Here is a 27,511-nt window from a genome sequence, read left to right on the forward strand (position 1 = left end):
AACTGTACCACTGTCTCTCCTCCCCTGCGTAGCTTTAAAATTAATGCCAATTTTACATTTTTCACTTTTTCATGGTTGAATGCCATCAATTTTAATGTTCCAATCATTGTGATTTGTATTTTTGTAAGATCACTTACGGAGAGCTTCTTACTAAGGAGAAAACTGATAGCCTTGTTTGTCATCTCCTGATCTCATGCCTGCATTGTACATCATCTACATTTGATGTCAATTCCCTGATAGGATACACATACTAAATAAAGATTCTTGTATCTGCAGTCCATAGTTCTTAATACTAATCATTATTTGCTCAGAAATTAGCTTGAGTAGATGGATCACTTTACAATGTCTATGGTAATAAATTCATACTGGTTAAACCATTGAGTTACAGAATAGATCTGCACCAGATCTATGATCTGAGAGAAAATGTATGTTCCAGCCCTACCCACTGTGAATGCACAGGAAAAACACTTTCAAATGATTAACTAAGTATATATTTAATTTAAGTGTTCAGTCTTTTTTACTTTAGTAGTGTATTTATTTTCTGTATCTGATACAGTATAGAATTTGCACAATTTTATTTGTACTTTTTGAAAATGATTCAAAATGAATAAAGTATTATGAATTTTGAAAGTCTGATCGATTGCTATGTGCACTGAACTATTTTCCCATGTTGTGGAAAAATCCAACTTTGATCATTACATCTGGAGAGGAGACCAAAGATTAGACTTCATTCAGGACTATTGTAACTCTATGTTAAGAAGTCCATGGAACATAGAGAGTGAAATTAATCTTTTAATGAATATTGGAGAGTAGAACATTTCTCTGCAATTTATGTCTGGTTAATAAAATTACGTTCTCAGATTTCACGTTTTTAAGCCTGTAATTTCCCACAACACCATCATTTTATTTTGTGAGAATTCCGGTGCCATTTAGTTCTCACGCCCTCTGCAGTTAGACATGCACCAAGCCTGTGCTATTGATAATGTAAAATTTTCCAATAAGGCGTGTTGGGTTAAAATGAAATTGCTCCCGTCCAATGGTCTTTCACGCCCTGCTGTAACGACAGTGAGCCAGATGCGGACTGAGGTACCACTAGGGGACGCCCTTCATTACAGTGGCGCGGAGACGGCTCCTCTTGTGCGAGCCGGCGCTGCGGCTTGGTCGCGTCGTTGCTACGGGCTGTCAGGGGACGGCTGCGAGGGAGTGATGGTTGCGGGGCTGCGGGAGACGAGGCAGAGTCAGGGACCGAGTTCCTGTCAGCTCTTGTTTTGAGTCTTTCTGTTACTGTTTTAACCGCTTGCCACCCGCGGGCCGCCGATTAGCTGACGCTTTCTCCAAGGCCGAGCCGACGGTTTCGCTGAAGATCCCGGGGGCGGGCGGGCGAGCGAGCGGGCGCCTCACTTTATTATTAAACACTTTGGGGTGCCCGAGGCACAGTGACGGCTTCTAACCTAAAACTAACCCCCCCACCCCCCCCCCCCCCCCGCCTTCGGCCAGTCTTTTTTAAAACGACTACCACCCCCCCACCGCATCGCGAGTCGTTTCTGAATTCCTTCCACGTACTTCTAAGGCTTGTACCTAAACTCAATTTTAAAAATATATATTGTTTTTTTTTAATTAATGCGGTTACTGGATTTTTAGGGCCTCTTTAAAAAAAAAATTGAGTATTAGCTTCAGACTGCGGGGGTTGTCAGTTTGCTCCGGTTGTGAAAATCTAAGTGGAATCGGTAGCCTTTGCTCTCCTTGGGTTTAGCTGCTTTTTTGTTTAAGTGCAGGAAAGCGACCTTAAAAGGAGCCCCGGTTGTAATTTACAGGTTGGTGTCGATGTGAGTGAAGGCTTGTGCTAAAACTGCTGATTTTACACATTCGAAACAAATGTTTATCGCAGACTAGCAGTGCTGTTGACTTCCGTTACTGTTTCCAAAATTAGAATTTAGTGAAATGTGTTCCTGTGATATTTACAGTAGAGGAATCGAGGAATAAAAATCAAACGGTTTAGGAAAGGCTTTTTTCCCGATTTTGAATAATTAAAATAATGGGTGGGTCGCAGAGAAAAGATGCAGCTATTTGGCAGCAAACGAAAGCACTTATCTACAGGAATTTCCTCATCAAACGGCGGAACAAAGATCAGACTTTACAGGTAAATCTAATTCCTTTTTATACACCTGCATTTGGATATGTTACCAATGTAGTTGACTGGTCACCTCAGTAGTTTCCATGTTTTCTGCTGATTTTTTTTTGCCGGTAATCAGAAAGTGTTGAAGTTGCCTGAAACCGACTGCATATAAAATGCTGGCCCTGGACGGTACTGTGGACCTGGAACTGTGAATGATGTGACACTTTTTTTTTAAACCAGAGGTCTTGCTGCTTTTGCATTTGCGGTTATAATGTGGACGCGTTACTACAACCGCAGCATGTACTGTAACCTTGTAGCTGATGCTCGAGTAATATTTGAATCCGATTTACCCCCGGTTTATCCCTTTTTCAAGGTAAACATTTTTGTGTACCAACTATCAGGATAAGTTGTTGCAAGAGTACATGACCAGCCAAAAAGATTTGGGGGCGAGAGCCAGTCAAGCACCAAAAGAATAAGATGTAATAATAATTGAAAAAAATAATCAAATTATTAAGAAAAACATGGTTTGAATTGCGTTTCAGTAGACTAGTGGATCGTTACCTGACAATTTTTGAGTATCTGCTGTATTATCTTGTTTGACCCTACCTGAGTGGTTGACTCCAGCCTGAGTCTCAGCATACAAACCTTGCTTCTGTTTCTGGATTACTGCTTGTTCCCCATTCCTCCACTCAGTCTTTCAGTCACTGTGCTGTGCTCTCTGTAGTTGAGTAGGCTGGGGCTCTTTTCTGTAGAAAAGAGAAGACTGAGGGGTGACCTGTTAGAGGCCTTTAAGATTATGAAAGGGTTTGATAGGGTAGACGTAGAGAAGATGTTTTCCACTTGCGGGGGGGGGACCAGAACTAGGGGCCATAAATATAATAAATCCACTAATAAATCCAATTGGGAATTCCGGAGAAACTTCTTTACTCAGAGAGTGGTTAGAATGTGGAACTCACTACCGCATGGAGTAGTTGAGGCGACTAGCATACATGCATTTAAAGGGAAGCTAGATAAACGGATGAGGGAGAAAAGAATAGGATATGCTGATAGGGTTAGATGAAGTAGGGAAGGGTGAGCAGGCTTGTGTGGAGCATCAAGACTGAAGATGGTGGGGACCTCAGGGGTAGGCCAAGAAGGATCGTCCACTTGGCACTTTGGCTGAAGATGGTTGCAAACGCTTCAGCCTCATCTTTTGCACTCATATGCTGGGCTCTGCCATCACTGAGGTTGGAGACGTTCATGGAGCCTCCTCTTCCCGTTAGTTGTTTAATTGTCCACCACTATTCACGACTGGATATGGCAGGTCTGCAGAGCTTTGATCTGATCCGTTGGTTGTGGGATCGCTTAGCTCTGTCTGTAGCATGCTGCTTCTGCTGTTTAGTTTGCACGTATTCCTGTGTTGTAACTTCACCAGGTTGTTACCTCATTTTTAGTTACGCCTGGTGCTGCTCCTGACTCCTCATTGAACCAGGGTTGATCCTCTGGCTTGATGGCAATGGTAGAATAAGGGATATGCTGGGCCATGAGGTTAAAGATTGTGGTGAAATCTGCTGCTGATGGCCCACAGCGCCTCATGGATACCCAATTTTGAGCTGGTAGATCTGTTCTGAATCTATCACATTTAGCATGGTGGTAGTGCCACACAACATGATGCATGGTGTCCTCAGTGTGAGGACGGGACTTCGTCTCCACAAGGATTATACATTGGTCATTCCTACCAATACTGTCATGGTCCTGCATATCCCTCATTACCATTACCATCAGGCCAGGGGATGAACCCCAGTTCAATGAGGAGTCAGGAGCAGCACCAGGCATAACTAAAAATGAGGTGCCAACCTGGTGAAGCTACAATACAGAACTACATGCATACTAAACAACGGAAGCAGCATGCTATAGAAACGTATGCGACAGGTAGATTGGTGAGGACGAGGTCAAGTAGGTTTGTCCCCTCATGTTGGGTTCTCTCACCACCTGCCACAGGCCCAGTCTGGCAGCTGTGTCCTTCAGGACGCGGCCAGCTAGGTCAGTAGTGGTGCTCTCGAGCCACTCTTGGTGACAGACATTGAAGTCCCCCACCCAGAGTACATTCTGTGCCCTTGCTACCCTCAGTGCTTCCTCTAAGTGGTGCTCAACATGGAGGAGTACTGATTCACCAGCTGATGGAGGGCGGTAATCGGCAGGAGGTTTCCCTGCCCATGTTTGACCTGATGCCATGAGACTTCATGGGGTCCGGAGTCGATGTTGAGGACTCCCAGGGCCACTCCCTCATGACAGTATACCACTGTACTGCCACCTCTGGTGGTGATGGAGGAGTCTGGGAGAATGGCTGAAAGGTACGATTCTGTGAGTATGGCTATGTCAGGCTGTTGCTTGGTTAGTCTGTGAGATAGCTCTCCCAATTTTGGCCCAAGTCCCCAGATGTTAGTGAGGAAGACTTCGCAGGTTGACTGGGCTTGGTTTGCCTTTGTTATGTCCGGTGCCTAGTGGTCTGATGCTGGGTGGTTTTATTCGTACATCTTTTTGTACCTGGATTGTACCTAGCTTGCTAGGCTGTCTGAGGGCAGTTAAGAATCAACCACGTTGTTGTGGGTCTGGAGTCACATATAGGCCAGATTGGGTAAGGTTTCCTTCCCTAAAGGACATTAGTGAACCAGATGGGTTTTTACAACAATCTGGTAGTTTCATGGTCACCATTACTGATACTAGCTTTTTATTCCAGATTTTATTTAATTAACTGAATTTAAATTCCTCAGCTGCCGAGGCGGGATTTGAACTAAAATCTCTATTATTAGTCCAGGCCTCTGGATTATTAGTCCAATAGCATAACCACTATGCTACCGTATCCATACTTGGCCTAGTTACTGCCTGTCACTGTGTCTTTACACACCAACTGTTTTGACACTGAAGTTGCTGTGTAGACAGGGATTCCCACTAGTGATCTGACTATAGATTGCACTGCAACATAGGAGGTGAAACCCCAGCAGCTGGTCGCCTAACTGCAGATTTAAGACTCCTGTATGAATATGGGGATAGAGATTCCGCTCGTTTACGCCAGTGATATCAGTTCAGTCTGGGCGGAATCGGCCGAACCGGCGCAAAAGATCAGGGGCATTTTAAACGTAAGTGAGTTATGCCCAAAACCACTTATGTTTGTGTTTTCCGCGATCCATTATGCTGGTTTAAGATTCAGTTCCCCAAATCAGTCTCTGCCCACAAAACTGACCATGCCCCCAGGTCGATTTTGCCGATTGCGTTTGTTAGGGAAGGCTCTTCAAATTGTGCTCATTAGGCGCAAAGGCACTAGTAGGCCGTTTTGAAAGTTTTTCATAGCAAAAAAAATTCAATTTACTAAAACTGACTCGTGCACACCAATGAAACTATTAAATGGTTCAGTATAGTTTTTTTTAAGTTCATTTTCAGTGATTGTAAATCAAGTTACTCACAGGAGGACTGGACACCGTTATTAATAATGCTTATTTTTGGTGATCAACCCATTTTCAGCTGAATTATTAAAACTGCACCAAGTTACCACTGTTAAATACATTCCTGTTAAATCAAGGAATACTTTTTAATGGAAAGAAAACAAAACAATTATGTTCTATTGTGCTGTCCGATTGCGCTGGTTTATGGAAGATTTTACTAGTGCAGTTTTTAATAGATTTCAATAGTGCAGTTAGGTGGCCAGCGGCTATGTTGCAGTGCAATAATGAGCGCAATTGCTTGATTGCGCCCAAAGCGGAAACTCTACCTCATGATCTTTTGTAGTTTGGGTTCAAAGGACATGGTATTACCATGGTATCCCTAAAAAAAATCATGATGTGATGCTTCAGAGGCTTTGAACTGACTTCAGAGCCAGAAATGTTTGCTGACATTTCCCATAGTACTCTGGTGTAATTTGCCACCCTGTATTCAAATTTGAGGGTTCCTGTGGAACATTCGAGAAGGCCTCCTTTTTAACTGTCAGCTGAGGGTGGTTGACTCTGTTGGTCCTCATTTTATCTGTTGAGCTCCATCTCTTGACTCTATGGGTGCTTGCATCACCATTGACTCACTTCAAAAACAACAACATCTTGCATTTGTATAGCGCCTTTAACGTAGGTTAAAAAGCTAAAGGTGCTTCTCCGGAGTGTCATCAGATAAAAATTGACACAGAGCCAAAGATGGAGATTTTAGGGCGGGTGACTAAAAGCTTGGTCAAAGTGGTAGGTTTTAAGGATGGTCTTAAAGGAAGTGATCCTCCTTAAAGCCTACTTCTTTGTTCAAGCTTTGTCACCTGTCCTAATATTTTATAATAACACTTCAGACCTTTCTTTACATTTATTTGGGTAATAGGAAGATATTGATGAATCTGTCTAAGTGCAGATATTGCATCTGATTTGTACATAGAACATGTTCTTCAGTGCAGCTGCTTTATTCCACTGTTAAGAGTTGTAACACTCTCTGGTAGAATTATTAACTCTTTCTAAAATAAAATGCTGCTGTCCAAAGCAAATACATTCCATGTAATTAACAGCCTCCAACATTTTCTATACAGACACAATATGTATTTGAATCTTAAAAAAATGAATTTGAATGTATAATATTGATATAATGGCACTGTTCAATTTAAATTTAAGAGCTTCTACAAGTATGTAAAAAGGAAGAGAGTAGCAAAGGTAAATGTTGATCCCTTAGAGGCTGAGTCAGGAGAAATTATAATTGGAATAAGGAAATGGCAGAGACGTTAAACAAATATTTTGTATCTGTCTTCACAGTAGAAGACACAAAAAGCATACCAGCAATAGTGGGGAACCAAGGGACTAATGAGAGTGAGGAACTTAAAGTAATTAATATCAGTAGCGAAAAAGTACCGGAGAAACTAATGGGACAAAAAGCCAATAAATCCCCTTGACCCAATGGCCTACATCCTAGCGTTTTAAAAGAGGTGGCTGCAGAGATAGTGGATGCATTGGTTATGATCTTCCAAAATTCCCTAGATTCTAGAACGGTCCCAGCGGATTGGAAGGTAGCAAATGTAACCCCGCTATTCAAGAAAGGAGGGAGAGAATACGGAACTACAGGCCAGTTAGCCTGACATCAGTCGTCGAGAAAATGCTGGAATTCATTATTAGGGAAGTGGTAACAGGGCACTTAGAAAATCACAATATGAATAGGCAGAGTCAACATGGTTTTATGAAAGGGAAATCGTGTTTGACAAATTTATTAGTTTTTTGAGGGTGCAACTAGCAGAGTAGATAAAGGGGAACCAGTGGATGTAGTATATTTGGATTTTCAAAAGGCACTCGATAAGGCGCCACATAAAAAGTTGTTACGCAAGAAAAGGGCTTATGGGGTTGGGGGTAAGATATTAGCATGGATAGAGGTTTGGTTAACGGACAGAAAACAGAGAGTAGATAAACGGGTCATTCTCAGGTTGCCAGGCTGTAACTAGTGGAGTGTCGCAAGGATCAGTGCTTGGGCCTCAGCTATTTACAATCTATATTAATGACTTGGGTGAATGGACCAAGTGTAATGTATCCAAGTTTGCTGACCATACAATGCCAGGTGGGAAAGTAGGCTGTGAGGAGGACACAGAGTCTGCAAAGGCATATAGATAGGCTAAGTGAGTGGGCAAGAAGGTGGCAGATGAAGTATAATGTGGGGAAATGTGAGGTTATTCACTTTGGTAGGAAGAATAGAAAAGCAGACTTTTTTAAATGGTGAGAAACTATTAAATGTTGGTGTTCAGAGAGATTTGGGTGTCCTTGTACAAGAAACACAAAAAGTTAGCATGTTGGCACAGCAAGCAGTTAGGAAGGCAAATGGCATGTCGGCCTTTATTGCAAGGGGGTTGGAGTACAAGAGTAAGGAAGTCTGACCACAATTGTACAGGGCTTTGGTGAGCACAACTGCATACAGTTATGGACCCCTTATTAAGGAAGGATATACTTGCCTTGGAGGCAGTGCAATGAAGGTTCACTAGATTGATTTCTGGGATGAGAGGATTGTCCTATGAGGAGAGATTGAGTAGAATGAGCCTATACTCTCTGGAGTTTAGAAGAATGAGAGGTGATCTCATTGAAACATTCAAGATTCTGAGGGAGCTTGACAGGGTAGTTACTGAGAGGAGATTTCTCCTGGCTGGAGAGTCTAGAACTAGGGGGCATAATTGCAGGATAAGGGATCGGCCATTTAAGACTGAGATGAAGAGGAATTTCTCATCTCAGGAGAGTTATGAATCTTTGGAATTCTCTACCCCAGAGGGCTGAGGATGTTCAAGACTGAGATAGATAGATTTTTGGACTCTAAGGGAATCAAGGGATATGGGGATCGGGTGGGAAATTGGAGTTGAGGTTGAGGATCAGCCATGATCTGATTGAATGGCAGAGCGGGTTCGAGGGGCCATATGGCCTACTCCTATTTCTTATGTTCTTAAATGTTAATTTATTAACAGGTCAGTAAAGAAGTTCTTATTGTTGCGCATCTGATATTTTACACCAATTTTTACATTTTGGAATTGCTACTTTCCTCAAAAACTCTTTGTCTTCACTTTTCCCACCATATCTAGTTGTGCCCCTGTAACAATTATTAGTCAACCTCAATGTATTTATATTTATTCCATTCACAAAATATTGAGGCAATTCATTTTGAATCTGCACATGATCAAACTTGTAAAAAAAATTCCTACACTTGTGAACAGTCTGGTTCAATCTGAGACAGTGACCATGGAGGGGAATGGAATCGATGGCGAGGTATGGAGTTTGTGGCATGCATCAAAGATGATGGTTTCGGCCTGCCCCCGTTTAACTGGAGGAGATTGCGGCTCATCCAGGACTGGATGTTGGACAAGCAATCTGATGACCGAGGCAGTGGAGGGGTTGAGCGGGGTGGTGGACAGGTAGAACTGGGTGACCTCAGCATATATGTGGGACCTGGCATCATGAAAACACATCCACAGTGTGGCCCTGAAGGATATTAATACGACAATCTGACAGCTTTTGCGGTCATTTTTTCTGGTGCTAGCCCACAAATTACCAGAATTATTGAATTTCGCAACTATTGGTTCTGTGGTACAATTTGAACTCACGATCACTGGGTTGCGAGTCCAGTACCATCATCACCACGCTACCAGGTTTATTTTCATAATGTTGGTGTCCTATTTGACCCTAAGCTGAGCTTTGGACCCCATACCCCCTCCATTACAAAAAACGCCTACTTCCACCTCCATAACATCACCTGTCTCTGTTCCTGCCTCAGCCTATCTGCTGCTGAATCCCTCAACTATGCCGTTGTCACCTTCAGACTCAACTATTCCAATGTTCCCCTGGCCATCCTCCCATCCTCTGTAAACATCAGCTCATTTAAAATTTTGCTGCCCATATTCTATCCTGCACCAAATCTCATTCACTCATCACCCCGTGCTCGCTGACCTACGTTGCCTTCCAGTTCCCCAATGCCTCAATTTAAAATTCTAAACCTCGTGTCTAAATCGCTTCATGGTGTCCATTTCCTATCTCTGAAACCTCCTCCAGCCCTACACGTTTCTGAAACTTTGCTTTCCTCCGACTCTGGCCCCTTATTCATCCACCACTCCCTTCCTTGACCATTGGTGGCTGCACTTTGTCATCTAGCCCTACACTTTGGAATTCCCTCCTTAAACCTTTCCGCCTTCCTCTCCTTCTTTAAGGTTCTCCTTAAAAGGGACCTCTTTGACCAAGCTGTTCATTACCCGCCCTAATATCTCCTCCTCTGGCTTGACATCCATTGCTGTCTAATTTCACTTCTATGTAATGCCTTGGGATGTCTTTCTACATTAAAGGTGCTATAAAAATGCAAGTTTTTGTAAAGTGGTTGACTCTTAATCCCTTCTGAAGTGAACAGGCAAGCTACAGCTTTTTATAAAATTAAAGCATTTAAAAGCTTACATTGTTTGGTCAGATTTATTTTTAGGCATTAGTTTTATCAGAGCTAAAATTAAAATAAGTTGGTGTTTACAGGTATAACGGTTTCAACCTGGAAAGGGCAACTGGGATGGGCAGTAAATGTGGCACAGCCACATCCACCACATCCTGAGAACAAATAAAACAAATTGGCTGCCACACTTGCTCACAGTGACTTCAAAACAAAAGTATATTGGTTGTAAAGCACTTTGGGACGTGCTTGATCAAGTGTTATTTAAATACAAATTCTTTCTTGCGTAGATATTTTCAGGTATTTTTGCAGGGAAATTAGGGAAAGAGAGTGGAGATGGTTTCGTATTTGGGTCTCCTATGCGATCGTATGCAGTAATGCTCTCGTTTATGTCCTGTGAACTCCCCATGATACTTAAATGTGCAACTTTATCCTTTCCAGACCCAAACTGTTATACTTGTAAGTCCCAATTTGTTTTAATTTTAGCTCTGCTAAAACTAATGCCTCGAGAAAGAAAACCAGTCAAAAAAATGTAACTTTGAAATGCTTAAAATTTTTTAAAAGCTGTTTGTGCACTAAAATACATGCATCCTTTGTGAGACTGCTATCTGTCCCAATAGCGTCCCCTTCACACCTGTGCTCTAAACTTGCGGGCTTGGTACAGGATGATAATCTGGGCCATTTTCAGTGCTACTCTGTGGTTACTCGACAGGATGTGTACCTCTATAGGTACTGGAATTTTTTTTTAGTTATCTGTTTCGTTTTGCCATCCATACTGTTAAGAATAAAGTTGCGTGTTTACGTACCAGGGCAGTTCGCAGGACATAAAAGGGAGTATTACTGCATATGCTCGTGCATAAGGTGACGTTTAAGAAATGTGCAGAAGCAGGTAGGATTTGACTGAGATTGAAAGATGCCCCACAGCGTCAACATTAACATTAGTAGGTAGGCACACTTTGTAAATAACAGAGTAGCTGAAGAAAGCTTTTGAACATTAGAAAAAAGATCTTTTTCATTCTCTGTTGATGGCATTGTCTGTGATCTACTGTCTGCACGAGGGGGTGGGGAATTCTTGGGTTCCAATGAATCATTTTTGAAGCTATTATAACATGCATTTTCTGTCATACACTGCATTATATTTAGGAAACAGTCAGCTGTACCTGCCCCGTTCCCTTTGGAATATCGCTGGCCGCCATTTTAACTGCTCTCTGCACTTCGGTGGTTTAGGAGACTCATAAATTTATGCAAATAGGGGCCTCTGATTGGATTTTAACCAAGGCCTGAGCAGGGAAGGCACTGTGGCTTTCCCGCCATGTGAAGCCAGGTCAGAAGCTATCGAAAGGATTTGGAGGCCCTAAAAGGTAAATGGAAATATTTCCTTTGTGGGGCCGGGAGGAACAGGAATGGGCCCCACAAGGAAACTCGCGGCCTTCTCTGCCTCCAGACTCTTCTCCACCCCCTGCCTCCCCACACACTTCCCTCTGGCGAGATCCTTCTGAAACCCCCTTCTCGCAACTTATCTTGCCAGAAGCTTTCCCCCTAACGTACGCTTCCATCTGTCGGCCAACTGCTACTTTCCACCCTTTTCGGGCGGGCAGTTGACCAGTGGCACGCAGATGAGGTTCAGGAATTAAAATACCCCATGCCTAAAATTTGAGCCTGCAAATGCGTTTTGCATTTGCCCCATCCATCCAAAAGTTGCTGGGAGTTAAAATCGACCCCTTTTGTCCTCTCTATTAGTTTGTTGTTGCATGAACGAATACTGTTTGGAATTTGTATTCTTCTCTTTAAAGTTTGCTTGCAAATGTTGAAATGCTAATTTTTTTTAAAATTGCCTTGCAGGAGTTACTGTTGCCACTCTTTTTAGTTTTTGCCCTGGTTTGTTTAAGTGTTCTTGTACCTCCACAATTGTATGATAAGACACTCACCAGTGAACCAGAGGAGTTGGATGATTTTTTACCACAGAACTACAGACTTGGATATACACCAGTGAACAATCACACCAAGGAAATCATGGAGGAAGTAGGGTCACTGCTAGGTGAGCATTAAATATAACCAAATAAGAGGCACATTGTGCTCAATATATTAAACATGTGGAGACAAAATTATATCCGATGAATCATATTCTCCTTGTCACCAACTAAATCGAGGCTTAATTGAGTATACTGTGAACCTTTAGTTACTCCATTTACAAACAGGTTTAATGAGAGCAAATTTTATGGTCTTGTGGTAGGTGTAGACTTCTTGGAGTCTACTCTATTTATTTACTTTTATGTAGGCATCTACAGCCTGTACTACTACTGCTACGTTTGGTCAGACATATGAGCCCCTGTACTACAGTGCAAGGCTGAGGTTTTACACTTCTGTGCTCGCCATTCACTTTAATTGACAGAGAATCGTGGGCTGGCAAGTACAGAAGTGGAAAACTCCAGCCCTAGCCTTTTATAGCAGCTTTGCCTTTGCATCCTTGCTCCCACATTGACTTCTAAAACTTTGTTTCATAATGAAGGCTTTCAGGGATTCGCATGTACAGCTACAGCAGTATTTGCATGTCAGTCTTGGGAAGGGGCCCATGATACCACTGTTTATGGATTGATCTGTAGAGGCTCATTCTGGTCATTTTAAAGATAGATTTCATAGTGCCCATTGAAACAAGGATCACTTACAATTTAAATCTATTGGTAAATGTTTGTACTCCAAGTGAGCGAACAAGACTCTATTGGATACTTGTGAAAATAAAAACCTCCTCATAAAACATTTCATATACATTTTTGGCTTTTAAATAAAAAATAATTTTTATTTTTGAGGTGGGATGCCATTTTTGTGTCTCTTGATAGAATTCAGGCAGATGGATGAGTAGAAGAGAAACAGAAAGCACCGAGACTGCTGGCAACTCCAGGGAATTCTGTACTTCCTGGGCTGATATTTATTTTCAAATACTGTAGTTCATGCTGTGATACTGAAAGATCCTCCAATATTACAGTAATGTTGCTCAGAGGTTGAGGTTATTACTGGAATATTAAATATATACATTAAAAATTCCTGAATTTTTAAAAACTTTACTATTTACCTTGTTATTCCTCTTTTCCTCCTGTTTTTCTATTTTTGCTGTTTTAACTTTTATATTCTGTACTTCAGCTTTTATTTAGTTTTTTAATATTTAAAGATGCTTTCAGCATCTCACTACACTACATTCTGGAACCAACGCTTTCAAAAAAAAAAGCAAGTCGCTGATTATCTGCAAAATGGCTCCAAATGCTATTTTTCAGTCACTTGATTACTGGAAGATTGAAATTTGAGCTGTTTATATCACTGGAGCAACTGAGTTAACCGACTCTTTATTTTGCTGGCCACTGTTGCTATAAGTGCAAGATGAGCTATTTTGTCTGAGGTGCTGATAATTGCATTGTCAAAACAAGTTACATCATCATTGTTACTATAAGGGTTAAGAGATGGGAGAATTGGCCTCCTAGTAGTGCATCCAATTTGCAACTATGCAACAGACTGGGGATATTTGTTTAAAATAAAATCCTTTGCTGAAAAGGAATTCACTTGATTTCTATTAACATTTGTTAAAGTGGGCATGTCTAGATTGTGTTTAAACTATACTATTATTATCAAGTTGGATTATTGCAAACTGCATCGAAGCCTGTATGTTGCTGCCTTGGCTTAACATGCTGTGGGTAATGATTTTGGAGTGGCTTAACATTTAAAAGAAAAAATCTTCCAATGGTCAAGGAGATTAGATCCAAGTAACTTGTTATATGTGTGTGCTGTTCTTTGCTTTCCATTATAGTCACAAATAACATATGAACAGATCCAATGTTTGAAATTCTTTTCAAAAATTAAGTACAGCAGTCATAGCAATTGATTATTTGTCACAACTATCTTGGAAGGAATGCAGCAATTTTTTGTCATTAGAGGATTCTTTAGTAATGAGAGAGCCATATTGAAAACTGTCATACAACTGAGTGTTTACTGTTCCATCATCAAGTAATGATAATTGAGGCAGATTTTTAAAAAAATCTTCTCATTACAGAAATGTCACCATACGAATTCAGAGATGAACAAGCCATGGAACAGGCTTGCTGTTCATACGCCGCTAGACCATTGGTGGGAGTTTTGTTCATCAATTCTTTGTCATATCAACTTCGGTATCCCTACAATAAAGTTCCACGTACCACTGAAAGGATTGACTACATTGATGAGAAAGGTGACATGGTTTAAAATTTGTAAAACCAAAATCCCAAACTACTAGGTTGGGATGTGAATAAATGTATTCATTGGACCAATTTTCTAGTATTGGTAGGGATCCCTAAATATCTCTGCCTCTCCACCTCTTACTCTTCCTTTAAGACCCTCCTAAAAATCTACCCCTTTGACAAAACTTTTAGTCACCCCACCTAATAGCTCCTTCTTTTGCTCAATACCAATTTTTGTCTGATTACGCTCCTGTGAAGCGCCTTGGGATTTCCTCCTACGTTAAAAGCACTATATAAGTGCAACCTGTTGTTGGAGGAGGAAATGTTGCTGTGGAGGATCCATTCTCTTGTTCAATTGCATCCTGGCAAAGAACCTTGTTCTGTTGCTAGCATCATCTGGGCAAAGGGGTTAAATTGAGCCACCCTCCAGCTGCAAAAGGATACATGTGAAAGGCTGATACTGGGGAGGTTTAATAAAATAGAGGAGAAAATTACCATGGAGATCATTTGAATGTGTAGGAGAGTGGGCAGGTCACCAGTGAGTGATCCTGATAGAGGTTTATTCAATCTGCTGTGAATTAGATGCACATTTCCTTCACCACTATTAGATATTAATAAGTGGTGATGTTAGCACTCAAAGTATCTTAATTGCATATAATTTTCTTCTGAGACTGACCCTGATTACCATTGTTTGTGGGTCAGGAGGTGTTTGACGCGGTACTCCAGAGACCTGACAGCCTTGAGATATAGTTTGTTGCTTTTGTAGCAATGACCATAGTTCTTTTGACTTGATCCACTGGATCGAACTGTGGTCTGAGTCTCTAATAGATTTCCGATTTATTTCAGTTATATTCCTCTGGGGTTATGAAGTAGCCCCTTATCATGTATGCTGTATACATATGTCATGTTGACCAGCAGATGCTTTCATCTTTGCCTTGTTTACTGTGCATTGGTATTGTTTTATCTGTCTTTTTTCGCATTTTGGTTGTATATATTACAACTGTTATATTCACATTAAAAACATCCTTTCAATAAAAGTAATTCAAAATATTCTGCTAACATAGATATGACAGCAGTATGACTGCTGCAGTGATTCGACTGGTAGCAGTGTGTAAAGGTACATTGCAATTGCCACTTTTTATAAAACTTCCTGATAGAGCAGCAAGCTTATATTTCAGTGCTTTGTGTCAATTGTTTCTTGCAATCACTTTTGTGACAAGTTCCAGATCTGGCTGTGATGTTGGGGCAGGGGGGGTGGATGTTGGAGTTGGAAGCCACATTCTTCCCACAGGTGGAGGAGGTGGTGGGTTTAAAATCAGAAGAACACCTATAAGCAACTTGATGATTACATTTACTACTGCAGCATTGAATTCAAAGACATAAAGAAGAATGTGCATTCTTAGGAATGTGCATATTGCTTTGTCTTTAGAAGCTGTGTGCATTCTGTGTCCAGAGATAAAATATTATTGTGGTTGAAGGAATGTCAAAGTAATAATTGTGATTGGCAGTGGCTGAAAGAGTTTGCCTAAAATCTACTTGTTGCATCTGCTCTAGTTCCAGCTGCATGATATTGTATTGCTATCACAATAAACAAAAACTTAATGATAGACAAATAGAAAATTAGATCAGAGGATAAAAGCAATACCACTTTTGTTTTGGCAAAAGTTCCATTTCTGTGAAACCTCATGAGATGAATTGTAATCTGAAAAATAGCACAATTGGTGATGCCATAAATCTTAAATCTGACATTAAAAATGGGATAAATCTTAAATACTAAACCTGCCATTAAGATGAGATAGCTCAACAACCTAAACTGGTATTCCTTGGTTAGTTTATTGCTTACAGATTTTTTTTTTCATTTCCATTTGTCTGATTTTTAAACTGAAAATTACATTTTAGATTCTCCAACTTATTTGACAGTATGCATAAAAAATACACATTTTAGTGAGTGTCAAACAATAATTTTTGTATTGTAAATTCTTCATTTTTATTTTACTTTTAATGATTTATAAATTGTACATTTAGACTTAAGCCTTTATATTTGGGTTCCAAATGTACATTTGCTGATAACTATCCTCTGATACTAGTGGTAGTACACATACAACAATTCTTATTCCACAACTTTAAAAAAAAGTAGTACCATGAAATAAAGACTTTTTGTAATTTTGACTAAATGAAAATGTTATTGTGATATTTGACCATCTAAGATGATCTTCTTCCAATATGTTTATCCCAGCAAGTTGCCGTTTGGATTCTGCCTCCTTAAGTCAACTGACAGACTGTCCTGGTGCCATGTACCTATTGTCGGGATTTACAACAATACAAAAATATATTAATGTCGCTATCATCAAGGTTAGTCTAAAGTAGATAAGTCACGTCAAAGGTTTTGCACAGATAACACGTAGTTAAGAAAATCTTACTGTCTGGCAGATCTGCAGAAATCTATTGTATTGCATAATGCATTTTTATCTTATGAACAAAAATGTTCCTTTCTCAGTTCCATGTTGATTTTTCACAGTAGTGAAAGCAAAATCCTTATAATTACACTTGGCTGAAAATAAGCAATGGTTGCTACTATCTATAATGTTCCAAAGCTTCCATAGATGCTGCAATAGGCTATGAATCTCAAAGCTGATCCACTGATTCTCTTTACATATGACCATTAATATGGACTTTTAATAAAACAAACTCAATAAAAGATTTGTTTAATAAACTTCAATTTATATAACCAAATTTTAAAACAAACTAGTGTATCTTGCATAAAATTAATTCAGTAAGACTTACAAAAATGTACTTTTTGTCAGTTTTAAATTTTTAAACTTGTAGTTTGTATAACTGGAAACAGCACGCAAAGAGTTTACACCTAAGATCATACAAAGTATTTCTTCACAGGGAAGCCATCAGCTCAGACCAGACAGTTTGGCTGTAAGGGCTCCACAAGGTGCAAATTTGTAAGGCCAAAACAGTAGGTTGTCACAGTTGGTGTTAACTATTGAATCAACCAGAGCTGTTATATTCAATCATAGACATCTCTGCCATTGTCAATAAAGGTCATGATGTGGAGATGCCGGTGATGGACTGGGGTTGACAAATGTAAGGAATCTTACAACACCAGGTTATAGTCCAACTGTTTTATTTGAAACACACTCGCTCACCTGACGAAGGAGAAAGCCTCTGAAAGCTTGTGATTTTCAAATAAAACAGTTGGACTATAACCTGGTGTTGTAAGATTCCTTACAATTGTCAATAAATGGCTACCTATTCAATATTGACAACAATGACCCTTATTTATATTGTTAGCTTCTTAATGATAGAACTCACAAGTTTTGAGTTGGTTGAAAAAGTTTTGCATGTGAACAAGAAGATAAGCCTGTCAAATAGTTTTATGTGACATTTTTTGCGTGCTTTCTTGGACTAACAATTTAAAATTTGATTTCAAAAAGATTCAGAGTAAATCTCATTTTTCAACAAAAAAGTTCTATTTCTTGTAATTTAAATGTGCAATATTAGTTGTACTGGCATATTAAATTATACTCCCAAGTTCCAAAAAGGTTTTAAAATTATTAATGAAAATATAGCACAACTTTGTGCCAATGAGAACAACAAAATTATTTTGATTTTTATTAAACTGTTTAGTAAGCTAGGTAAGTGAAAATATTGCATTTCTCACATAAACAAACTCTAGGGGCTCGATTTTCCCAGGAAATTGCGGGTGCATTGGGGGCATGGGGGCTCCGAAAATCGGGGAAATCCCATTCGGGTTCGGAAGCCGGCTCCAACCCGCCGACTCCTGAGTTCCCCACGGACACACCTGTGTGCAGGTGGGCGTCCCAAATCCGGAAGTCCCGCTGGCTTTAATTGCCAGCGGGATGATAGTTAAAGAGCCAAATGTATCTCATTGAGGTACTTAAGGCACTTCACTTGTGACATATTAGATAGTTGGAACAATTTTTAACTTACCTGGGCAGCTTTCCCACGGCTTCTGGGCCGGATCAGGCAAAAAGAAACTAAATAAATTAAATAAAAAACCATTGCACGAAGTTAAAATTAACCTACCTTTCCACCCTGCTCTGACGTTTTGTTTATTCGGGTTTGCCACACGCACCTTCACCCTCCCCCGCTGCCAACCCGCCACCATTTCAAAATTGAGCTCTTTGAGGTCTTTCACAGGACATGCAGTCTGTTGCTCACCATTGTTAATTGTGTTGTGCAACTGAGCCAATAGATAGATAAAATTTTGACATCTTGTGGATTTACCAGATATAGTTCTGACCTCCACGGAAAGTAATATAGTGAAACATTTACTGTAAAATCATTGTAACTTTCAAAAATATGTATCTAAAGTGATTTGTAAAGAGATTTTTTGGTAAATTTTCAATCTTTGTGTATATCTATATCACTATTAGCAATGTATTAATGCAGATTGACTCAATGCAGTTTCTATTTTCAGACACAAACCAACTATTCTGTCTGGAAGGATATTGTGCCTCTGCAAGTACAGATGATGGGGTTACCAAGTCACGTTGGCGCAGACATCTTTTCACACCTTGTCACTTCTCTCTACTTTGTTATTGCTTTTGTGCCCTTTGTCAATTTTCTACTGATTAATCTTGTAACAGAGAAAAAGGAAGTGAAAGAGGTGATGAAGGTGATGGGACTATACGACTCCGCTTTCTGGTGAGCCAAATCAGTGCATTACTTTGCAGGCCAGTTAAATAAAAAGTTGTGTAAACTTAGTCATTGGTCTTCTAATTAATTATTTTTCATAATACAGCAAAAGGTGTCTTTAAAACCTCTTGTATAGAGAAACCACGAATGAAAGACAAAGGAAATGGTCACAGAACAGTTTAAGCTATAAGTCCTATAAATAATTAATTCAAAGGTTTGCTAGTCCTTCCCCTTCCCCCAAATAATTGATTACATTTGGAATAAAATATCTATGGTGATGTACAGTACTGTTTGTAATGAGACTTTTAGATATCAAACCAGGATCTGTTGGTGACAGTTGCAGGTACTACACAACTCAAATGAAATTCAATCCCAGTTGATACCCCTAATGGAGAATAGTTGCTTGCAAATTTGGCAATTATCAGTTTTGAAAATTGTGATAGAAAGTCTACGTCACAAATATAAATTAATCTGATCACTAAAAAAATCAGTTGTCTTAACTTGCATATCCATACTTTTGTTATGCTCTGTAACTGAGGGGGGAACTTGTAGATTGGTATGTTTGACAATGCTAGAACCATAGAACCATAGAAAAGATACGGCACAGAAGGGGGCCATTTGGCCCATTGTGTCCACACCGGCTCGAAGAACAACCAGGTGTCCATTCTAATCCCACCTTGCAGCACCCGGTCCGTAGCCCTGCAGCTTACAGCACTTTAGGTGCAGGTCCAGGTACTTTTTAAAAGAGTTGAGGGTTCCTGCCTCTACCACAAATTCAGGCAGCGAATTCCATACACCCACCACCCTCTGGGTAAAAAAGTTTTTCCTCATGTCCCCTCTAATCCTTCCCCCAATCAGCTTAAATCTATGTCCCCTAGTTCTTGAACTCTCTGCTAGGGGAAACGGGTACTTCCTGTCTACTCTATCTGGGCCCCTCATAATTTTGTACACCTCAATCAAGTCACCCCTCAGCCTCCTCTGCTCCAAGGAAAACAACCCCAGCCTATCCAATCTCTCCTCGTAGCTGCAATTTTCAAGCCCTGGCAACATTCTTGTAAATCTTCTCTGCACTCTCTCCAGAGCAATTACGTCCTTCCTGTAATGTGGTGATCAGAACTGCACTCAATACTCCAGCTATAGCCTTACCAGCGTTTTATACAGGTCCATCATTACATCCCTGCTTTTGTATTCTATACCTCTGCTAATAGCGGAGAGCATTCCGTATGCCTTCTTCACAACCTTATCTACATGTACTGGCACCTTCAGGGACCTGTGCACATGCACTCCATGGTCTCTCACTTCCTCTACCCCCCTCAATATATTCTCGTTTACTGCGTATTCCCTTTTACTGTTTGCCTTCCCTAAGTGCATTACCTCACACTTCTCCGGGTTGAACTCCATTTGCCACTTTTCTGTCCACTCCACCAACCCATTGGTATCTTCTTGGAGTCTACAGCTATCCTCTTCACTATCAACTACACGGCCAATTTTTGTGTCATCTGCAAATTTGCCAATCCTGCCCCCTACATTCAAGTCCAAATCATTAATATATACCACAAACAGCAAGGGACCCAACACTGAGCCCTGTGGCACGCCACTGGAAACGGATTTCCATTTCGCAAAGGCATCCATCGACTTTTACTCTCTTTCCTGTTACTGAGCCAATTTTGGATCCAATTCGCCACATTTACCTTTCTGCCCAGTCTGCTATGTGGGACCTTGTCAAATGCTTTAATAAAATCCAATGTAGACAACATCCACTGCACTACCCTCATCAATCCTCCTTGTCACTTCCTTAAAGAAATTAATCAGATTTGTAAGGCATGACCTTCCCTGAACAAATCCATACTGACTATCCCTGATTAAACCATGCCTTTCCAAGTGACAGTTTATCCTATCTCTCAGTATTGATTCTAATAGTTTGCCCACCACCGAGGTAAGACTGACCGGCCTATGATTGTTCGGCCTTTCCCTCGTACCCTTTTTAAACAATGGTACTACGTTTTCAGTCTTCCAGTCCTCCGGTACCTCCCCTGTATCTAGTGAGGATTGGAAAATGATCCTCAGAACATCCGCTATTTCCTCCCTGGCTTCTTTCAATAGCCTAGGAAACAATCCATCCGGCCCTGGTGACTTATCAACTTTCAAGGATTCCAGTCCCTCTAGAACTTCCTCTCTCGTTATGTTTATCTTATCCAATATTTCACACCTCTCCTCTTTAACTACTACGTCTGGATCATCCCTTTCCTTTGTGAATATGGAGACAAAATATTCATTTAAAACTCTACCCACATCCTCTGCTTCTACACACAAGCTACCCTTATCATCCCTGATAGGTCCCACCCTTTCCTTAGCTATCCCCTTGTTCTTAATGTACTGATAAAACATCTGGGTTTTCTTTAATCTTACTAGCTAATATTTTTTCATGCCCTCTCTTTAGACCATAAGAGATAGGAGCAGGAGTAGGAGTAGGCCATTCGGCCCCTCGAGCCTGCTCCGCCATTCAATGAGATCATGGCTGATCTGATTTTTACCTCAACTCCACTTTCCTGCCTTTTCCCCATATCCTTTGACTCCCTTGCTGATCAAAAATTTGTCTAACTCAGCCTTGAATGTATTCAATGACTCAGCCTCCACAGCTTTTTGGGGTAAAGAATCACGACCCTCTGGGAGAAGAAATTCCTCCTCATTTCCGTCTTAAACGGGCACCCCCTTATTCTGAGACTATGCCCCCTAGTTTTAGATTCCCCCATGAGGGGTAACATCCTCTCAGCATCTACCCTATCGAGTCCTCTCAAGGTCTCCTCTCATTCTTCTAAACTCCAATGAGTATAGACCCAACCTGTTCTTTCCTCATAAGACAACCCTTCCATATCTGGAATCAACCTAGTGAACCTTCTCTGAACTGCCTCCAATGCAAGTATGTCCTTCTTTAAATGAGGGCACCAGAACTGTACGCAGTCCTCCAGGTGTGGGGTCTCGCCAGCACCCTGTACAGTTGTAGCATGGCTTCCCTGCTTTTATCCTCCATCCCCCTAGAAATAAAGGCCAATATTCTGTTTGCCTTCCGGATTACCTGCTGCACCTGTATGTTGACTTTTTGCATTTCATGTATGAGGACACCCAGATCCCTCTGTACCACAGCATTTTGTAGTATTTCTCCATTCAAATAATATTTTGCTTTTGTATTTTTCCTCCCAAAGTGGATGACTTCACATTTTCCCACATTATAGTCCATCTGCCAAATTTTTGCCCATTCACTTAACCTGTCAATATCCCTCTCTTTGTGTCCTCATCGCAACTTGCCTTTCCACCTATCTTTGTATCATCAGCAAATTTGGCCACAAGACACTGTTCCTTCATCCAAGTCATTGATATATATTGTAAATAGATGAGGCCCCAGCACTGATTCCTGCAGCACCCCACTAGTTACAGATTGCCATTTTGAAAACGACCCTTTTATCCCGACTCTTTGTTTTCTGTTCGTTAGCCAATCCTCTATCCATGCTAGTATAATTACCCCCAACACCATGAGCTCTTATCTTGTGCAGTAATCTTTTATGTGGCACCTTATCGAATGCCTTTTGGAAATCCAAATATACTGCATCCATTGGTTCCCCTTTATCCACCCTGCCCGTTGCTTCCTTGAAGAACTCTAATAAATTTGTCAGACACGATTTCCCTTTCATAAAACCATGTTGACTCTCCTTGATTGTATTATGAATCTCCAAATGTCCTGCTACTACTTCCTTAATAATGGATTCTAGTATTTTCCCAACGACAGATGTTAGGCTAACTGGTCTATCGTTACCTGCTTTCTGTCTCACTCCCTTCTTGTTTTCCTTATTTCCTGTTTCAATTCATCCCTGTACTTTCTGTACTCCTCTAGGCTTTCTGCAGTATTTAGTTTTTTGTGACAGTCATAAGCTTTCTTTTTCTGCTTTATCTTGCCCCGTATACTTCTAGGCAACCAGGGGGCTCTCGATTTAGCATTGCCACCCTTTTTCTTTGAGGGGACGTGCCTGCATTGTACCTGTAGAATTTCTCTTTTTAGTGCCTCCCACTGGCTTGCCACTGATTTCTCCAAGTAGTTGTGTCCAGTCCATTTCTGCCAAATCACCTCTTAGTTCTGTAAAATTTGCCTTCCCCCAATTTAAAATGTTTACTCCTGATTTAACTGTCCTTTTCCATAATAATGCTGAAACTAGCTGAATTGTGGTCACTATCCCCAATATGGTCACCCGCTGTCACTTCACCCACTTGCCCATCTTCATTTCCCAGGACTAAATCTGGAATTGCATCCCCTCTTGTTGGGCTTGTCATGTACTGGCTAAAAAAGTTCTCTTGGGCACTGATCAAGAATTTTGCGTCCTCTGTGCCCCCCACGCTATTTGAATCCCAGTTGATATTCTTATGAACTGATAATCATAGAACCAAAGAAGTTTACAGCTCAGAAGAAGACCATTCAGCTTGCCATGTCTGTGCCAACTCTTCGCTAGAGCATTCCGAAGCTAAGCCAGTAATAACTTAAGGCACCTTAACTGGATATGACTTATTTGACTTTCGTAATCAAGTTTGGTTTTGTTTTCAGCAGAAGTGAAAAAGGGAAGATTTGCAAAACAAAATTCACTGGGAAGCTTTGATATCAAATTGAAGCTTTAAAATTTTGTGACAAGCAAGTCTCTGAGTTGATAGCTTAGATTGAGCATATATGTATAATTCAGGGTAGGGACATGGAAACGAGATGCTTCTTACAATGTTGGGAAAAAATCTCTATGATCACATGGTGAATGTGGCTCGGCCAATTTAGGACCCTTACATGACTGTAAACAAGAGGTTTCTGTGCTATTGAGTGTGATTGCTCTTCATAGGAGCTGTTTATGTACATAGAAATTGAAATGTTAAAGGAGGAGGAATGCCAAGGGAAAGAGGACATTTTTGATAAATATACATTATGGGCTTATCATTTGGAGCAGTTGACTTTCAAAAAGCCTTTTTCATGGTAAAAATCTTATAACCTTTGCTTGTGTGTACAACATAAACAACTAATTGTGAGTTATGTGACAACAAAAAGTCTGTATGCTATACATTGGGGTGTAGTATAGCTCGAATATTATGCAAATAAGTGTTTTGTTCTTTAGAAGGGAGGTAAATAGAGTGTGGATAAACAGTATTTCTGTGGGAACGTAGCATCCATCAAGGTAGAATGCCTGGAGATGAGAGGTGTTCATTATTTGCTGATTTGTACATTATTAATCATGCATTGATTCATTAATTTTTCAGGCTTTCCTGGGGCTTACTGTACATGGTTTTAATCTTCATCCTCTCCTTGTTGATGGCAGTCATTGCTACTCAGACATCTCTTTTTCCAAGAAGCAGCATATTGATCATCTTTCCATTACTGTTCTTGTTTGGGATTTCCATAGTAAGTCGTACTCCAAGTATTTTATTTAGTGATGAAATGTAGAAGTATAGCCAGGATTGAAATAAATGCATTTAGTTCAGTGCACATACTTAATTTCAATACTACAAGTCACGTGTTAAGTGTTTGATCGAGTATTTTTACAAGTCACAAGATCCTTTTAAGTGTTCTGTCATTCACTAGATCAGATTGATGAAAGTAAATTGAGACTGACTAATTCTTGAGATATTTAGTGCAGAAATCTGCTTTTTCTTCTATACTTGCGATGATAAACTATGATTCTATTAACGAGGAATTGTTGCAGGAAAGGCATAGAACTTGATAAGTTTTGTATATTTGACACAATTGTCGTTACACAGTTGTGGGGCACAAAGATGGTTATCACGTGCTGTATACGGATTAATCTTTATTGCCTCCATTGCTGGAAAATCACTATCTCTTCATTTAATTTGTTCTGACAGATGCTGCTTTTAATGGATGCAGATGGGAACCTTTTTCATTTGATGTCATTATTTCAGCACTGAAAATGTTCCTGTACTGTCTTGCACAAATGTCTTATTCCAATCAGATTTGCCTAATTGCCTAAAAGAGAAAACTAATGGACTATTTTTCATTGTGTTTGACCTCTTATCTAAAACATTGCTGCATCAGATTTGAGAAGAGGAATTATATTTGGGCTTTGTGAAGCATAGAATCATAAAATCAAACAGTACAGAAGAAGGAGGCCACTCGGCCCATCGGCTCTTTGAAAGAGCTATCCAATTGGCCCCACTCCACTGCTCTTTCCCCATAGCCCTGCAAATTTTTCCTTTTCAAGTATAGCATGTCTCTGATTTCATGTGTATCCATTTCCCCCCTCCTCTACCCTACACAAACTCTTATTAATCCAAAACTCTGTGGCCTAAATCCTTTTGCACAAAGTTCCACATACCCACCACCCCTGTCTTTGCCAAGCTCCACTGGTTCCCTCTGCCCCAGTGCATCAATTTCATGGGTCTTTCCCTCATTTTCCAATCCCTCCATGGTCTCGCCCAACCGTATCTCGGTGGTTTACTGCAGCTATGTGTCCCAGTCCGCACCTTTTGCTCTTACGACTCTGAATTATTTCACATGCTTCTCTCCCTCGCTTTGTTGGCTGATCCTTCACCCTTTAAGTTCCTGCTCTTTGTAGCTGTTTCTTCTCTAGGCGACGTCTGTGTAATTTGGGGAAAGCAAAGCCCTGCCAGATGCCTGTAAATTATTGATGTTCAAAACAAACCAAGTGCTCAGCTATGTTTAATAGGGTTCTTAGTTATCTTCCACATTTTTTTTAAATGCCTGTCTTTAATAGTACATAATCTTTCATACTCATTGGCAGATGGGAGTATAAAAAACAAGATATGATAAAACCACAACATCAGTTGTAGCATGTGACAGTCTCTGTCCCTGCCTCCGCCCATCAGTTGCTGAAACTCTCATCCAAAGGCAGTGGGATGAGATCAATGGCATGGCATGGGATTTGTGGCAGAATGTTTAACTGGAAGAAATTGCAGCTCATCCAAGATTGGATGTCAGACAAGCAGTCTGACAACACTGAGGCAGTGGAGGGGTTGAAAGAGGTGAAGAGAGAGCTTGGTGTAGTCAGCGTACAGGTGGAAGCTGACTCCATCTCTTCAGAATGTCACCAAGGGAGCATGTAGATGAGGAAGAGACCGTGACCAAGGATAGATCCTTGGGAGAGTCCAGAGGTAACAGTGTGGGGGAAGAGATTGCTGGAGATGGGTACGATTTGCTAAGTAGTGGAACCAAGAGAGGGCAACCCCACTGAGCTGGACAATGAAAGAGAGGCGTTGGATAGGATGATGTGGTCGATCATGCCAAAGGCTGCAAAGAAGTTGAGGAGCATGAGGAGGGGAAAATGCACCACTGTCATAGCCACAGAGGATGTCATTTGTGACTTTTTAGTTAGGGCAGTTTTAGTGCTGTGGCAGAGGGATACCTGATTGGAGAGATTTAAACAAAGACAAAGGAGGCCATGAGGCAGAAGAATGGCAGCAGGGGCCTGGACCTGTGTCGAGATGAGCCTTGGAGCTTTAAAGCCATTAATTTTGTCTTAAAATAGCTGCCACATCAAACTCTATTGCTTGTTCATCTATCCTATTTATTACCTGATTGGTCCAGAGCCTTGTTTGTGATACATAAGAAACCAGAAGAGCTTTACTGAATATTATAAAAAGATTTTTTTGCACTGAATGTTTACAAGGCTCAAACTCATTTAGGCTCTGTAGCAATTTGTCCATATAATGTATTCAGTACAACTGCAGTCGAATTAAAATATTGGCGGAGCCTTTTATTAGTTATCTGCAACTAGTTAAATGCGTGATGTATGTCTTAATACAAGATGGAGAATTGACAAAGAATTACATAGAATTTACAGCACAGAAACAGGCCATTCGGCCCAACTGGTCTTTGCCGTGTTTATGTTCCACACCAGCCTCATTCCACCCTACTTCATCTAACCCTATCTGCATATCCTTTTAAATGGTGAACAGCAGTGTTCCCAGCACCAATCCTTGTGGAACACCACTTCTCACCGTCTGTCAGTTTGAGTAACTACCTTTTACCCCTACTGTCTGTTTTCTGTTTAGTAGTCAACTTACTATTCATCCTACTACTTGTCCCCTCATTCAACATGCTCTGACCTTAGTCATGAGTCTGCTATGCAGTACCTTATCAAAGGCCTTTTGAAAATCCAAGTATATTACATCTTCTGCACTAACCTCATCTACTCTTTCTGTTACTTCTTGAAAAAATCTCAATAAGGTTGGTCAAGCATGATCTTTCCTTTTGGAATCCTTGTTGACTTCTTTATTATATTTTCAGTTTCTAGATGTTTTTCTATTACATCTTTGAGTAAAGATTCCATTATCTTTCTTAACACTGACGTTAAGCTAACTGGTCTATAGTTCCCTGGACTTGTTCTATCTCCCTTTTTAAATAAAGGAATAACATTAGCTGACCGCCAGCCCTCTGGCACTACACTGTTTTCTAATGAATTTTTATAAATAGATAATAGTGCTTCTACTATCTGTTCCCTAGCTTCTTTTGGCATGCATGGATGTAATCCACCTGGACCAGGGAATACACAAGGTTTTGTAGTTCAGCGAGAAATTGAAAGGAATGGACTTGATAGGGCAAATAACACTTTTTTGTTCCTGATTTCTTTGTATATAA

The 27,511-nt window shown here is 40.5% G+C and overlaps 1 protein-coding gene across 1 annotated transcript in view; it reads left to right on the forward strand.

Moving 5' to 3' along the window:
* The first annotated feature begins 1,133 nt into the window (after positions 1-1,133).
* Positions 1,134-27,511, forward strand: part of abca5 (ATP-binding cassette, sub-family A (ABC1), member 5) — a 90,292-nt gene continuing 63,914 nt past the window's right edge. Inside the window, exons 1-6 of the mRNA XM_068004144.1 lie at positions 1,134-2,140; positions 11,849-12,044; positions 14,046-14,219; positions 16,445-16,560; positions 18,659-18,885; positions 24,160-24,301. Coding sequence (XP_067860245.1) covers positions 2,036-2,140; positions 11,849-12,044; positions 14,046-14,219; positions 16,445-16,560; positions 18,659-18,885; positions 24,160-24,301 — 960 coding nt within the window. The 5' untranslated portion in view covers positions 1,134-2,035. The remainder of the gene's footprint in view (positions 2,141-11,848; positions 12,045-14,045; positions 14,220-16,444; positions 16,561-18,658; positions 18,886-24,159; positions 24,302-27,511) is intronic.

The sequence above is a fragment of the Heptranchias perlo genome, chromosome 23 (assembly GCF_035084215.1).
Source record: "Heptranchias perlo isolate sHepPer1 chromosome 23, sHepPer1.hap1, whole genome shotgun sequence".
Lineage (NCBI taxonomy): Eukaryota > Metazoa > Chordata > Chondrichthyes > Hexanchiformes > Hexanchidae > Heptranchias > Heptranchias perlo.